Source organism: Colletotrichum fioriniae, assembly GCF_027942845.1.
Source record: "Colletotrichum fioriniae strain IMI 355084 chromosome Unknown scaffold_10, whole genome shotgun sequence".
In the NCBI taxonomy this organism is placed as follows: Eukaryota; Fungi; Ascomycota; class Sordariomycetes; order Glomerellales; family Glomerellaceae; genus Colletotrichum; species Colletotrichum fioriniae.
In genome coordinates this window covers 340,318-353,282 of record NW_027076846.1, presented here as the reverse complement: position 1 = coordinate 353,282, position 12,965 = coordinate 340,318, and the positions used below count along the sequence as shown (strand labels likewise).

At 49.6% G+C, this 12,965-nt stretch overlaps 5 protein-coding genes across 5 annotated transcripts; 3 read left to right on the top strand and 2 right to left on the bottom strand.

The window, feature by feature from the left end:
• Positions 1–249: 249 nt before the first annotated feature.
• N0V96_008151 (uncharacterized protein) lies at positions 250–1,910 on the top strand (the record flags this gene model as incomplete). The annotated part of the gene is made up of 3 exons (XM_053193793.2): positions 250–276; positions 432–1,345; positions 1,415–1,910. The coding sequence occupies 3 exons, from the start codon at positions 250–252 to the stop codon at positions 1,908–1,910; spliced, it is 1,437 nt and encodes a 478-aa protein (XP_053048738.2).
• Positions 1,911–2,746: 836 nt separating this feature from the next.
• On the top strand, positions 2,747–4,816 carry N0V96_008150 (uncharacterized protein; the record flags this gene model as incomplete). The annotated part of the gene is made up of 4 exons (XM_053193794.2): positions 2,747–2,948; positions 3,012–3,298; positions 3,359–3,482; positions 3,558–4,816. The coding sequence occupies 4 exons, from the start codon at positions 2,747–2,749 to the stop codon at positions 4,814–4,816; spliced, it is 1,872 nt and encodes a 623-aa protein (XP_053048739.2).
• A 2,644-nt stretch (positions 4,817–7,460) lies between these two features.
• On the bottom strand, positions 7,461–9,394 carry N0V96_008149 (uncharacterized protein; the record flags this gene model as incomplete). Its single annotated transcript, XM_053193795.2, has 5 exons — positions 7,461–8,269; positions 8,604–8,644; positions 8,699–8,745; positions 8,806–8,970; positions 9,026–9,394. The coding sequence occupies 5 exons, from the start codon at positions 9,392–9,394 to the stop codon at positions 7,461–7,463; spliced, it is 1,431 nt and encodes a 476-aa protein (XP_053048740.2).
• Positions 9,395–10,123: 729 nt separating this feature from the next.
• On the top strand, positions 10,124–11,448 carry N0V96_008148 (uncharacterized protein; the record flags this gene model as incomplete). The annotated part of the gene is made up of 4 exons (XM_065758241.1): positions 10,124–10,217; positions 10,280–10,542; positions 10,611–11,011; positions 11,085–11,448. 4 exons carry the CDS (start codon positions 10,124–10,126, stop codon positions 11,446–11,448), a joined length of 1,122 nt encoding a protein of 373 aa, XP_065612996.1.
• A 222-nt stretch (positions 11,449–11,670) lies between these two features.
• N0V96_008147 (uncharacterized protein) lies at positions 11,671–12,806 on the bottom strand (the record flags this gene model as incomplete). The annotated part of the gene is made up of 2 exons (XM_065758240.1): positions 11,671–12,360; positions 12,423–12,806. 2 exons carry the CDS (start codon positions 12,804–12,806, stop codon positions 11,671–11,673), a joined length of 1,074 nt encoding a protein of 357 aa, XP_065612995.1.
• Between the last annotated feature and the right edge of the window lie 159 nt (positions 12,807–12,965).

Below are 12,965 nucleotides of genomic sequence, written 5' to 3'. Positions count from 1 at the left end.
ATTAGTCTGAACAGTGTTGAACCTTAGTCTCTCGGGGTGCTGCTTTACCATGGCTTGAAACTCTTGTTCACGCCACTGGACACCAGGAAAGTATGGTATAAATCTCAGGATTCTCTTTCTCTATGATCTACCTTACTGTCTGCTACTCTCCTCTCCATCTCGTGAGAAATCACACATCAGTCGCTTCAGATTACTGGAAATCTTTTGACCTTACACTCCTAACAGAACACTCATTCCTGGATCCTCAAGATGGGCACTAAAGGATCTGAAGCCGCGGTATGTTTGAATGTTGCTTTTTTGGGCCCAGATATCGTAGACCCGGAAATCTGATTATTCTTTACCCTAAGCCGCCCCCTTTAAGAATCTTATACGGGGCCGATTGGCGAGACTTCTGTCTTAACTCTTTGAAATATTGCTAATAAAGTCAATAGTGCAAGAGACTTAAAGAAGCTGGGCTACGACTGCGGCTTATTTACTCTGATGAAGACATATATCGCGACGAGGTGAAATCACACTGGTCACTGGCCGCTCAACTCACGCCGTATTGCGTTGTGCAACCCCACACTACGCAGGAGTTATCTCAAGCGGTAAATATTTTGGCAAAAGCTGAGGATTGCATCTTTGCGGTAAGAAGTGGTGGACACTGCGCCTGGCCCGGTGCCAGCAACTGCGAGAATGGCATCTTGATCGATCTTTCTAAGCTAAACGACGTTCAATACAACGCTGATCGCAACATTGTCACTGTTCAAGCTGGTTGCATTTGGAAAGACGTGTATCAGGCCATCGAGCCCCATGGGGTAACCGTAAACGGCGGTCGTGATGCTGACGTCGGCGTTGGTGGACTTCTTTGCGGTGGTGGCCTTTCTTGGCTGCTACCTCGATATGGCTTCGCCTGTGACACTGTGATCAACTACGAGATTGTTCTTTCAAGTGGCCATATAATAAACGCCAATAAGAGCGACAATGCCGACCTCTTCATTGCCCTCAAGGGAGGAGCCTGTAATTTTGGCATCGTTAGCCGCTTCGACTTGGAAGCTTTCAAAGCCACAGAGGTTTGGGGTGGCATGCGTATTTGCAACACGTCTTCCAGCTCTGCCAGCATCCAAAACTTTGTCGACTACGTTGATAATGTCGAGGAGGATCTAGACACTTCTTATGGAATCATGTGGGGTTGGCAGCCAAATTTGAGAGCAAACATGCTCACATTTGTGATGTGCAACACTCAAGGAGTTGTCCGTCCTCCGATTCTTGCAAAGGTTCTGGATATCCCGGCCGTAGCAAGCACAGTTCAACGTCAGAGTGTAGCAAGTCTTGCTCAGATCATGAAGTCGCCATTCTCGTATCAGTAAGTTATCATTGTTAAGCCAGAAACCTCGAAGCCCGGCATTTGGGTCTAACCAGAGCTTCTGATTAGTAACAAGTGGCTATCGGCTACGGTCAAGAACAGTACGGAAATTCTCGCAAAAGCAGCTGAGCTCCATGCACAATGTGTCGCCAAACTCGGTGCGACGATTCCTGCCGATGGTTTTAGCACCATGTGCTTTGCACAGGCTCTTCCTACACTCTACGCCAAACGGAGCCAGGAAAGAGGTGGTAACGTTCTCGGTGTAGACCGGCTGAGTGGAAATTGCATCACCTTCCTTGCCGCTGCGCATATCAAAGATGAGGGGGACGTGGAAGACGGATTTCGCATCTTGCAAGAGTGGTACGATGGTCTAATTCAATTTACCAAGGACAGGGAGCTTTTGGAGGGGTGGCTATACCTCAACTACGCGGACAAGTCCCAGAACCCGCTGCGAGCCTATGGCGAGGAAAATGTCAGCAAGATCCAAGCTGTGGCTCTAAAGTACGATCCAGACCGTGTCTTCCAGGACAAGTGCCCTGGTGGATTCAAGATCACACAGATATAGAGTTCTGAACACTGAATAGCCATCAGAAACCGCCAAGCATACTGCGATTGGGGTAAGTAGCATTTCCGTAATGTCAGATGCAGTGAGGGCGGGTGGATACACCTTTGCTTTGCATCCAGTTGAATAGACACATATCTTTACGAAACTACAAATTCGCAGCACTGATCTCGTATACGACAATCGGGGCCCCACCACTACCTTGGTTTTCTTAGTCAATTCAATTGGGAATGGTGATTCAACATCCACACATCGCAGTCTTGAATGGCAACATCAGATGCAGGCTAATTAATATCCTTAGTGCTTACAGCTTCGAGAAGAATGGTTGACAGCGTGACATCGGCTGGATACTGTGGCTACTTGGAGAACAAGGGCCGTCCCACCGGCCGGCCGGGCCCTGGTGTCTGTTGATTTTAACCCATGTGCCGTCCGGGGTGTCACGCTGGGGCCGTGATAATCCATTTGCGAACTGCCCTATGGGAACGCCTAGGACTGCGGGACAGAAACCCATTGCATCGGATTGCTTTGCCACATCTGCCGCTCCCCGGCTCTTAGCACACTGCACTTTAATAATCCTTACCGATGACCCATCAACGACAAGGGCTGTTGGGCCTGGCGGGGTTCTCGCGCAGAAGCGCACTGTTGAACAACATGCGATCAGTTGGACTAAGCGATGTTTGTGCAGTGGTCCGAAGGCACTGAACTAGGATGAGTTGACCGCAGCTCGTTGGGTCCGAGCCTTTAAAAGTTTGGAAATTACCCTCTAGTCTTGAGAAAGATTCTCCTTCGATTGCTGTGCGTCCCATCATTCAACCTCCCGACTCTCTCGGCTTTGTACAATGGCTATCGTTCGTGGCCTGAAAGCAGCGGCTCTGATCGCCCTTGTCTCGGGCCAAGCCCAGCTTGCAATTGCGGCGCCAGCGGCTGCCAAGTTCGCCAAGAGGAACGCGACGGATCTTCATGACTCTTACGACTACGTGATTGTGGGCGGAGGGTTGAGTGGTCTTGTGGTTGCCAACAGACTCACCGAAGATCCGGATGGTAAGCAAATGATGCGCTTTTGGAATGGCGGACTGATCTGCTGCTAACCGATATTATTAACAGTAACTGTCTTGGTTGTTGAGTATGGAGACTTCGACGTCAGCTGGGACGTAGCTATCCCCTACTACGCTTCTAACCTGCACCCCAACGATTTGATCCAATTCTTGTCCATCCCACAGCCTGGCTTGAACAACAGAACTTCTGGTGTTCAAACTGGAACAGTAGTTGGAGGCGGCTCTACCGTCAATGGCATGGCGTTTGATCGCGGCTCGAAAGCCGACTATGACGCGTGGGAGGAGCTAGGAAACCCGGGGTGGAATTGGGACAGCCTCTTCCACTATTTCAAGAAGGTTTGCAAAGATCGATGGTAGATACGGGGCTGAGATACTTGTGCTGACTTGGTTTCCCAGTCATCTACGTTTACTCTTCCTGCGCCCGAATACGTCGAGAGATACAACTTCAGTTACGACCCGAGCACCTATGGCGATGGTCCTCTTCAGGCCGGCTTCCCCTCGTGGCAATGGCCCGACAGAGGTCCGTGAAAACCTGAACTCCTTTCCCTATTCACAAGACTTGAATTTGAAATTAATACGAACGCTTCCTACCTAGATCTTCAGAGAAAGGCCTGGATTGAGGACATCGGCGTTCCTGTACTCGATGACCACGGTGCCGGTGGAAACAACGTTGGCCTGGCCCAGCTCCCCCAGAACCACGACCCAAAGAACGTTACTCGGTCGACATCGAGAACAGCATACTACGAGCCTGTCGCCGAAACTCGCAAGAATCTCAACCTCCTTGTGAAGCACTATGCTTCGAAGATCGAGTTCGAGGATAAGAAAGCTGTCGGTGTGAACATCATCTCACGCGAAACTAACGCCACAACATTGGTGAAGGCTAAGAAGGAGGTTGTCCTTGCTGCCGGCGGCGTTCAGACGCCGAGAATCCTGCTCCAGAGTGGCATCGGACCCGCTGGGCTGCTGGAGTCTCTCGACGTCGGTGTGGTCGCCGACCTCCCTGGTGTGGGTAGCAACTACCAGGATCACGCATGGATGTTAATGATGTATACGTACGGTAACCCTCCTGAGCTCGGCAGCGAGGCCATGAACGATCCGGCATTCTTCAACGCATCTGAGGCTGAGTACTTTGCCAATCGAACTGGGCCCTTCACTCACGCCCGTGGAAACAACATCATCTTCAGGTCTCTTCAGGATCTTACTCCGGAATATGAGGCTCTGTCAGCGTCTGTCGAAGCCCAGAACGCGCTCGACTTCCTTCCGGAGATCTATTCAGAGCAGTCCGAACTTCTTGAGGGCTTCCTCGCTCAGCGTGAGGCTCTCACTAAGCTGTTCCGAAACCCAGAGGCAGGCGTGTTGGAGATTCCTTTCGGAGGCTTCTCTGGTGGCGCAATTGCTTTCCAGAAGCCTCTGTCTCGTGGCACTATCAAGATCAGCTCGACCAACCCTAATCCTGCCAACCCGCCCATCATTGACTTTGGCACACTCCAAAACCCGGTTGATGTCGATATTGCAGTCCTCAGTGTTAAGGATTTCCGCAAAGTCTGGGATACTCCCACTTTGGCAATCAGGGAAGCCGTTGAGATCTCGCCTGGTGTCAACGTCACATCTGACAAGGCTATTGCTGAAGCTATTAGGAACTCCCTTTTTGCCAGCTTTGCTCACCCCAGCGGAACAGCGAGTCTGCAACCTCTGGAGCATGGCGGCGTTGTGGACCCACAGCTTCGTGTTTACGGCGTTCAGGGACTGAGGGTAATTGACGCCAGTATCATTCCGTTGATTCCAGCCTGCCATTTGCAAGCAACTATGTATGCCGTAGCTGAAAAGGCTGCCGATATTCTGAAGGAGAATTAGCTCACACAAATACATATTCGCCGAGGTTTCTTATACCGCTTTTGATGCTTGTGCTAACGAGGAGATCCCGTTGTCACGAAGTAGGAGATTTTACTCCTACTGTTTGACAATGGGATTGATGAAGTGACGGTAATTTCAATCACTGACCTAGGTCGTTGTTCTGAACATGCCGTACCTACATTGGGCGTAGACCGGGAACGCCACCAAGCCAAAGCGGACGATACACCGTCTAAACAAAAGACATGTGAAAAGGATTTCAGGTCCAACGGTCCTTCCACCAATTGATTGAGTGGTCCAAAGGTGTCCAGATTCTCAGCTGTGGTCGATCACAGCCACATGGCTTGGCCTGAGAGAAGCCGACTGCATATCTTTCCGTTCGCAAGCAAGCCGAGCCACTGGCACCATGGAGCGACCGCCCGCATTCCACAAGTCTGGTACGCATGGCTTTCTTTCACAATCGAGCCGCTGTGTGTAATGCAATGAAACCAATCTCGTCATTTCTTCGATGAAAGGAAGTGAGCTTCGGATGTCGCCACGCGAATGTTCCCCTGAGATTCCCATACTTCTCCGCATTCTGTGGCTCTTATATCTCAGACCTTGGTTCTTTCGATCTGGCTCCAATACCTGTTGAAGTTTTAGCAATCTTTCATTTTGAGTGAATATGAGGATACTTGGCGTTTCCGCTACTCTATTATGCATCATTCCAATCGCAGCTGGGGCCATTCCTAGCATCTCCGATTATCCTCCTTGCGCAGTGAGAGTGTCCGAATCACATCCCAGTAAGGTTCAAGCTGATAAATATAGGTTACTTGCATAGTTGATGCACTACCTAAGTCCCCATGCACTGGTCTAAACCAGACTTGTCTTTGCGCCGACCCGGTCTTCAACGATAATGTTGGGGCTTGTGTCAAGAATGGATGTACAGTCAAAGAGGGCCTCAGTAAGCATGGAATCAGATTACTCTAGAGGTTCCAGGCTCTAACAGCGATACAAGCCGTAGCAAATATGACTTGGGCAAAATGCGGCTTCCCATTGACCGACAACACAGCGATACCCCGATTCCTCACAGGTACACTCTTCATCTTACCAGTCATCTTCATGTGCATACGAATCTTGAACAAGCTTGTCAACCCATCTCCTTGGGGCGCTGATGATTTTTGCGTCTTCATTGGTTTTGTAAGTCGGACTCTGGACTGTCACGCGGCTGTGGCGATTCTGATCTCCAAACAGGCATGCGCGACAGCTTTGGTGCCTATTGTGTATCGCTGTAAGTGCACACTTTACTCAGTTAATTACCACCCAAATTTTAATCGACTGACATTGGTTGCAGTACTAGCTATTGGTCTTGGAAGGGACATCTGGACTCTCCAGCCCTACAAAATCACCGAGTTCCTCAAGGTAAGATCTGAACACTTCATAGAAGCAAAAGCCACTGGATTCCTGAGGGTCGTACATTATCTCTAGGACACTTAGACTAACCATTGCTCAGATTCTGTTTAGTACCCAGATCTTCTACATCACTGGTTTGAGTACCATCAAATCATCCATCTTATTCTTCTACCTTCGTATTTTCCCATCTCCTCGCTTCCGCCGAGTACTGTGGGCCACACAAGGCTTCAACGCTTTATTGTTACTTTTGTACCTCATACTCACATTCACTCAATGTCGTCCACTGAACAAATACTGGCTTGGATGGGACGGAGAACAAGCAGGTGTTTGCATGGACTTCAATAAGCTCGTGTTGACCCACGTTGGCTTCAACATTCTCTTGGACATTTGGATGCTGGCCCTGCCACTTACACAGCTTTACAAACTTAATCTCGGATTCAAGAAGAAGATAGGGGTCATCATGATGTTTTCTGTTGGATTATTGTAAGCTTCAATATGGGAGAAAGCATACTCAGACTGCTAACCATGCCAAACCAGCCTCACAGCAGTCAGCGCTCTCAGGATTCAAGTCTTGGTTCACTTCGCGACCGCCAATAATATCACCTGTAAGCTCCATCTGTATCATCTTTTCGATACTCATTGCCATAAATCTTCCAAACTCACATTTGACTCTCTCAGCTGAGGCCTTATGGGTCTACGTCTGGTCCCTTGCGGAACTCGATGTTGGTGTTTTCGTCGCTTGTATGCCGAGCGCAAGTCAGCTCTGGAGATGCACCTCTTCAAGGATCAAAACGCTGTCACGCAGATCTGACGAGAGATCTGGATCAACCACTGAAATGGTTCCATCACCAAAGAGGGCCAGTGCACCAAAGGCTCGACACTTCTCCCTTGAGTCAACGTCGTCGATAGCGAATCAGTCCCCAGTATAACGACATTTAAGACGATTGATCTTGCAGAAAATCAAAATTTTTTCAATGCTCAGCCTTGATAAATAAGAGCAATAATGTTCGGGCTGGAGTTCATCGTTCGTAGTATATCAGATTCGTATTGTTGTATGTGTACAGACTTGCGGGCGAATAATACACACAGACGTCGAATTAAACAAACCAGCGCTACCAGCCAAATCAATGAAAGCAGCGTTTGGCCGGCGATGCAGCATTCTTAATAACGCAATATTGTTTAGATTCCAGACGGGATTTCCAAGCCACCTCAGCTCATACCCCCAATGTTGTGTTGCAGGAGGAAGACTTCCAAGCTAGGCGCTTTCTTCGTCGTCAGATCGCTTTTTATTCAGATCCTGATCCACCACATCATTCAACACAGCCAGGCCATCCCTCTCAGCACGCACTCTGGCTTTTTTCAGACGCCGAGTGTCGGACTCTGTCTTTCTCGTAGCCCACCACGTAATCAGCGTGACAATGGCACAGCATCCAACCAGAGCCATCGCTACTGCAAAACTTGTCTGATACCGCGGTGCATACTTTGACCTGAAGATCTGAGGGCCAATAGCACCTCCTATTTGACCGTAGCTGTTGACAAACCCGATGCTGAAGGCTGACCCTGTGGCTCGCGAAGTTGTCTGCACGCGCCAAGGCCACATGAGAGGGAAGAAGGCGGACGTAAAGGCGTTGCCGACGAGCGTTGCGGCATAGACGGCGCCATTGGAAGGATAGGCGACCAACACTCCGTAACACGCGATTACGACAGCGAAAACGCCCAAGGGATAGAGAGGTCGCGGCACGGTTCCTTTGTCAGCGAAAAAGCCCGTTACTCCGATGACAAAGATGGACAAGAGCGAGATCGGCAGGTTGAGTAACTGAGCTCGGGCGATGGTCGTAAACCCGAGATTGGCAATGACCGTTGGCTGATAGAAACGGACACCAGATGTGCCAACAGTGAACGTGGCCCAAATGAGAGTGAAGAGCCATAGACGTCGATCTTTAAGAGAGTCCACAATTTCGCTGAAGTTGAAGTTCATCTCCTCAGCTCTTGGAGCATTGGGTGGAAGTCGTGCTTGGATGAAAGCTTTCTCTTTTTCAGACAGCCACTTCGCGGTGGGAGGGACTAGAACAAGATTTTGTTAGAACTAGAACAATCGTTAGCAGGTTGGAAAGGATTCAAACTGACAGTCAGGCAGGAGAAAATAAACCGCAGTGCCTAAAACGAGAGTTATAAGACCTTCCACGAGGAATAGCCTACGCGATTCTGCTGTCAGCATTCTGACGGCTCATATTCAGTGGTGCCTTACCACTGCCACCCTGACAATCCTCTTGATCCAGAGACAGTATCGAATGCAAACGCGAGAATGCCACTGAAAATTCCGGAGAGATTCCCGAGGATATCTACCTCGCTTGTTAGATTTCGCACGGCTATTGCACTTGACCTAGGGGTTACTCACAAAAGTAAAGCAGGCGAATTGACATTTCGTCCGGTCTGTACCTGTCAAGGGGTTATTCAATCAGTCGGTTGGAAGAGCTGCTAGACAAAGCTTACCAATAGGTCATCTGAAGGATAACCCCTGGGAACATTCCTGCTTCGAACTACTCATTGTTAGAAACGTCGGTAACTTCAATGATATCCCATAAAAAGATTAAACTTACTGCACCAAGGAGGAATCGAGTAGCGTAGATACCGCCTTTGTTGGTGACGGGAACGTGGCAGAGAAGCGCAATGCCCCAGGAAACCATTATCCTCGATTGCCAAGCGCTCGGTCTGAGTCGCTTTAACAGAAGATTTGATGGCGCTTCCAGAACAATGTAGGGTACCTGAACCACCTCAGTTAGCTGCAAGCTCGGTGAATTAGGTGCGACTCAAACATACGTAGTATAACACCGTCAAAAGGTTGTATTCGTCGGAAGTCATATTAAGCTGCGTCATAATGTTTCTTGGTGTTCCTTTGTTCATGATCCTCGCATTCGAAATATTGTCAGAGTCGATGTTCTTCATCAGAAAGAGCAGAGAGCATATCGTCATTATCCTCAGGTCAACACGTCGCATGAGCTTCTTCTCCTCATCAGCTGTGAGAAGAGACCTGGCTCTCATTCTCTCGGCATCAAAGCCAGAAACATCTCCGCTGGTCAATTCGTCGATTTGCTCACCACGTCGAGCAAATGTCAGGCCGTCTTTGCTGGCCCCGCCGCCGCCAGGCAAGTGGATCGTTCTGGTCGGAATGTCCTTCGTGTCGGCCATTATGAAAGAAAGTAATGCTCTGATCTTTTAGTAAACCACTAAAAGTTCCAAGTATCAAGACGTAGAGGCATTGCGAGTGGATGTGAAGTCTGACGTGCTCATTAGTACTTATTGAGGGCTGTGGTCGAGTAATTCGCTAGTCGCCAAGAACCTCATTGGACTCAAAACTGAGAAGTCTGGCGGAAATAAGCCGAGCCTGCATTCCACTACCGATCATGTCATCTTTCCCGAAATCGCGAGCAATGAAGATAACGGGGGTGTTGTGTGCCATTATTGGCCACATGTAGACACACGCATGGATCATATCAAGTATGCCAAGGCAGTACGAGCAGCAGCATCTGAGCCCTCGGGGCAGCCTTTCGCGATAAGTCTATACTTCTTGATCTCTTTATGACCATTCTTTCGTGGGGGGTTGATGGGCTGCTGGGGCCTCTATTATGATCATTGGGCAATTCTTTGACGACAGTGCTGCGTCAAATAGGTAAGCGGACGACGTCCGTCGAAGATCCTTGCATTCGCAATCATACCCCGCGATGGCGAGATGTCGCCATCCTACACCAACACCATCAGAGAGGCCGAGTGCGGAGATGGGTCGTTGGTGGCACATAAGATAGTGAATGATCCAGTGCAGTATGGAGTTGCGGACTTGTAAAAGTCTAGATGGTAGACTGTCCTCATCAACGTTAGTAGCTTCGATATCTGCTCGAAACTCCGGTTCCAACTTCAGCGATGGCTGCAACGGTGCAAATAAACCCAGTGCCCCGCGACCATGAGAATAATACTCTTCCTGTGTACCACCAGGTCTCAGAGACCAAATACAAACGTGAGCATACGAGGAGTCAATGTTTACCATTAACTGTGAAGCTTATTGGAATACATCCACAGTTGAGTGGGCAGACTTAGTTACACTTGATCTTTCAAAGTTTGACCAGCCGGGTGGCAAGGAAGCGCTGGCGAAACAGCTCTTTGATGCCATCCAAACAATTGGATTCTTCTACATTGTCAATTTTGGTTTGAGTCAAGAAGAGGTCGATCGCCAATTCGCGATTGGAAAGTCTGTTTTCGAATTACCCACTGAAGAAAAGCTCAAGTATCGTGCCGACCTAGAAAACGGCGGTTATAACGGCTACAAACCTCTTGGCCTAAGAGTAAGTGTTCACATCGTTAGGTTTGGACATTGTTCATCATCTGTCTTATGTTGATACTCGCGATCCAGGAAATAAGGCCCGGAGTCTTTGACAACACGGAAATTTTCAACATCCCAAAGTTCATCCCTGCCTACAAGCGTCCGCAACCCGAGGTGATCGACAAAAACAGAGCAGACATTGAGCATTTCGCACGTCACATTCACAACGAAATTGTGCATAGGCTACTTACGCTGTTTGCAATCATACTGGAGCTACCAGAGGATCACTTCGCCGCCCGCCATCGTTATGATGAGGCATTGTCGGACTGTCACTTGAGATACATGAAGTACCATGCACGAGACGTAGAGACCAACGAAAGACTAGAAAACGTCTGGGTCAAAGGCCACACCGACTTTGGGAGTCTGACCCTGCTGTTCAGGCAGCCTGTTGCAGCTCTCCAGGTGCGAGGCAAAGATGGCAGTTGGAAGTGGTATGTTGACATTTCGCCTTGGGAAAAATCCTGCATTGCTATCTCCTGTGGAAGCCGCATTGACACCAAGCAGGGTCAAACCATACGACGGCAGCATCACTGTGAATGTAGCCGACGCGCTAGAATTTCTGAGTAATGGGTTCCTGAAAAGCAGCATTCATCGCGTCGTTGCCCCTCCCCCAGATCAGGCGGGAATTGACCGTCTAGGTGTCCTGTATTTCGTACGGCCTGAAGACAGTCTCGAGCTGAGACCGGTTCAGAGCAAGGTTCTTGAGAGGCTGGGCTACAATGCGGACGAGAATGCGGCTGTGGCTGGAATCACAGCCGGTGAATGGGTGAAGGCTCGTGTCAGGGCCGGAGTAAATCGGAACCAAACAAGAAGCGAGGTGTCTGAGCAGGAGATTGTCAGAGGGGTAAAGGCCAAGTATTACGACTGAAGGTACCTCGAGGTAGATGAAGAAGTATTGAACAGCATACAAAGAAGCATCAAAATTCACATGAACGTTGAAGTCTCATTTTCTTTTCTCCGAGTAGATCCTTTGGTAAATGCTGCATCCTGTATGCAGAGTCTAGACTCATTCCAGGTTTTACATAGATGCCAACGAGCCTGCTGAAGCTATACTAACTACTTTTGTGCCTGACAGGAGAAGCCACATGCATCAGTCATCGTTCACATACTTCTCAAACACATCTGCGTAGAACTTCCTCCCAACATCCCTATGACTCCTGATCTTCGTCCTCAACTGACTCTCCCCCCACGTCTCATACTTTCCCTTCAAGAACGCCGAATCAATCTCCCTCCCCTCCTCAGACTCTGACACCAATCCCCTAATCTCCGACTTCGCAAAATGCTCTCTCAAAGATCCCACAGCCTCCTCCTTGGTGAGATCCCTCCTCACGCCCTGGAAAAACGGCACGCTGAACCTCTCGAGATGCTCAGACAGCACGCGGTGCGTCGTGGCCTTACACACCCCGTTCGTCACCACCTCAAACGCTTGGCCAATGTTGACGACAAAGGAGCCCGGTAGCACTGGTACGTCGATCCATTCGCCGGTTTTGTTAAGAGCTTGTAGGCCCTTGATATGCGGTGGTGAGGCTTGGAGAAGGAAGGTCCACCACCCAGACGAGTCCTTGTGCGGGCCCACACCTTGGCCGCCTGCTTCGTCTTCCGGAAGGCCGGGGTAATGAACTAGTTTCAGGCGGTGTTGGTCTGAAAGATAGGAGATGAAGGTCTCGGGTGGGAGGGAGAGTGCTTTGGCTACTAAGATGAGAAAGCGGTTTCCCAAACGGGTCATCTCTGATATGTACGATTCGACAATGGGACGTAGCGCTGGGTATGAAGACGGCCACTATGATTGATCAGGAAACTGACCAGAGAGGTAAACATCAAAGATGACCCATCAAATCTCACCTGATTCGGTCCACGTAGCATTTCTCTCAACGGCAGACCCTCCTTTAACCCACTGGGTAATTCGGTAGCGAACTCTACCTGTTCTCTCCGATCGCTCTTCCCCGCCGTCGTCTCCGCGCCATCACCGCTGTATCCCAGAAAGTGCGGGGAATTGCTCAGGGCAATCTCGGCTTTTGCCTCTTGTGGCAGCGCGAACAACTTTGGCAGTGCATCGACGACATCGGAAATTATCTTTTCGGGGACTCCATGGTTGATGATGTATAGAAACCCGACGTTGGTGAGAGCGTGGCGTAGGTGGTTGAGTAAGTCGGCCTCTGTTGCGGGGTCTTGGGCGAGGGAGAGGTCTATTGTAGGTATTTCGCTGAAGCTGCTCGTGGGTGGCATGGCGAGCTAGATGTGAGAGAGAGTTGCTTAGACCCGGCTATCTACTTGGGCTAGTTGCTTTTGTGGTAATGAATAAGATTGACTTGACTCTACTCTCGTGTAAGCGATGACGTCCGAAAGCTTTAAGGTTCGCGGTGAACAGGTCCGCTGCCGGCGCCG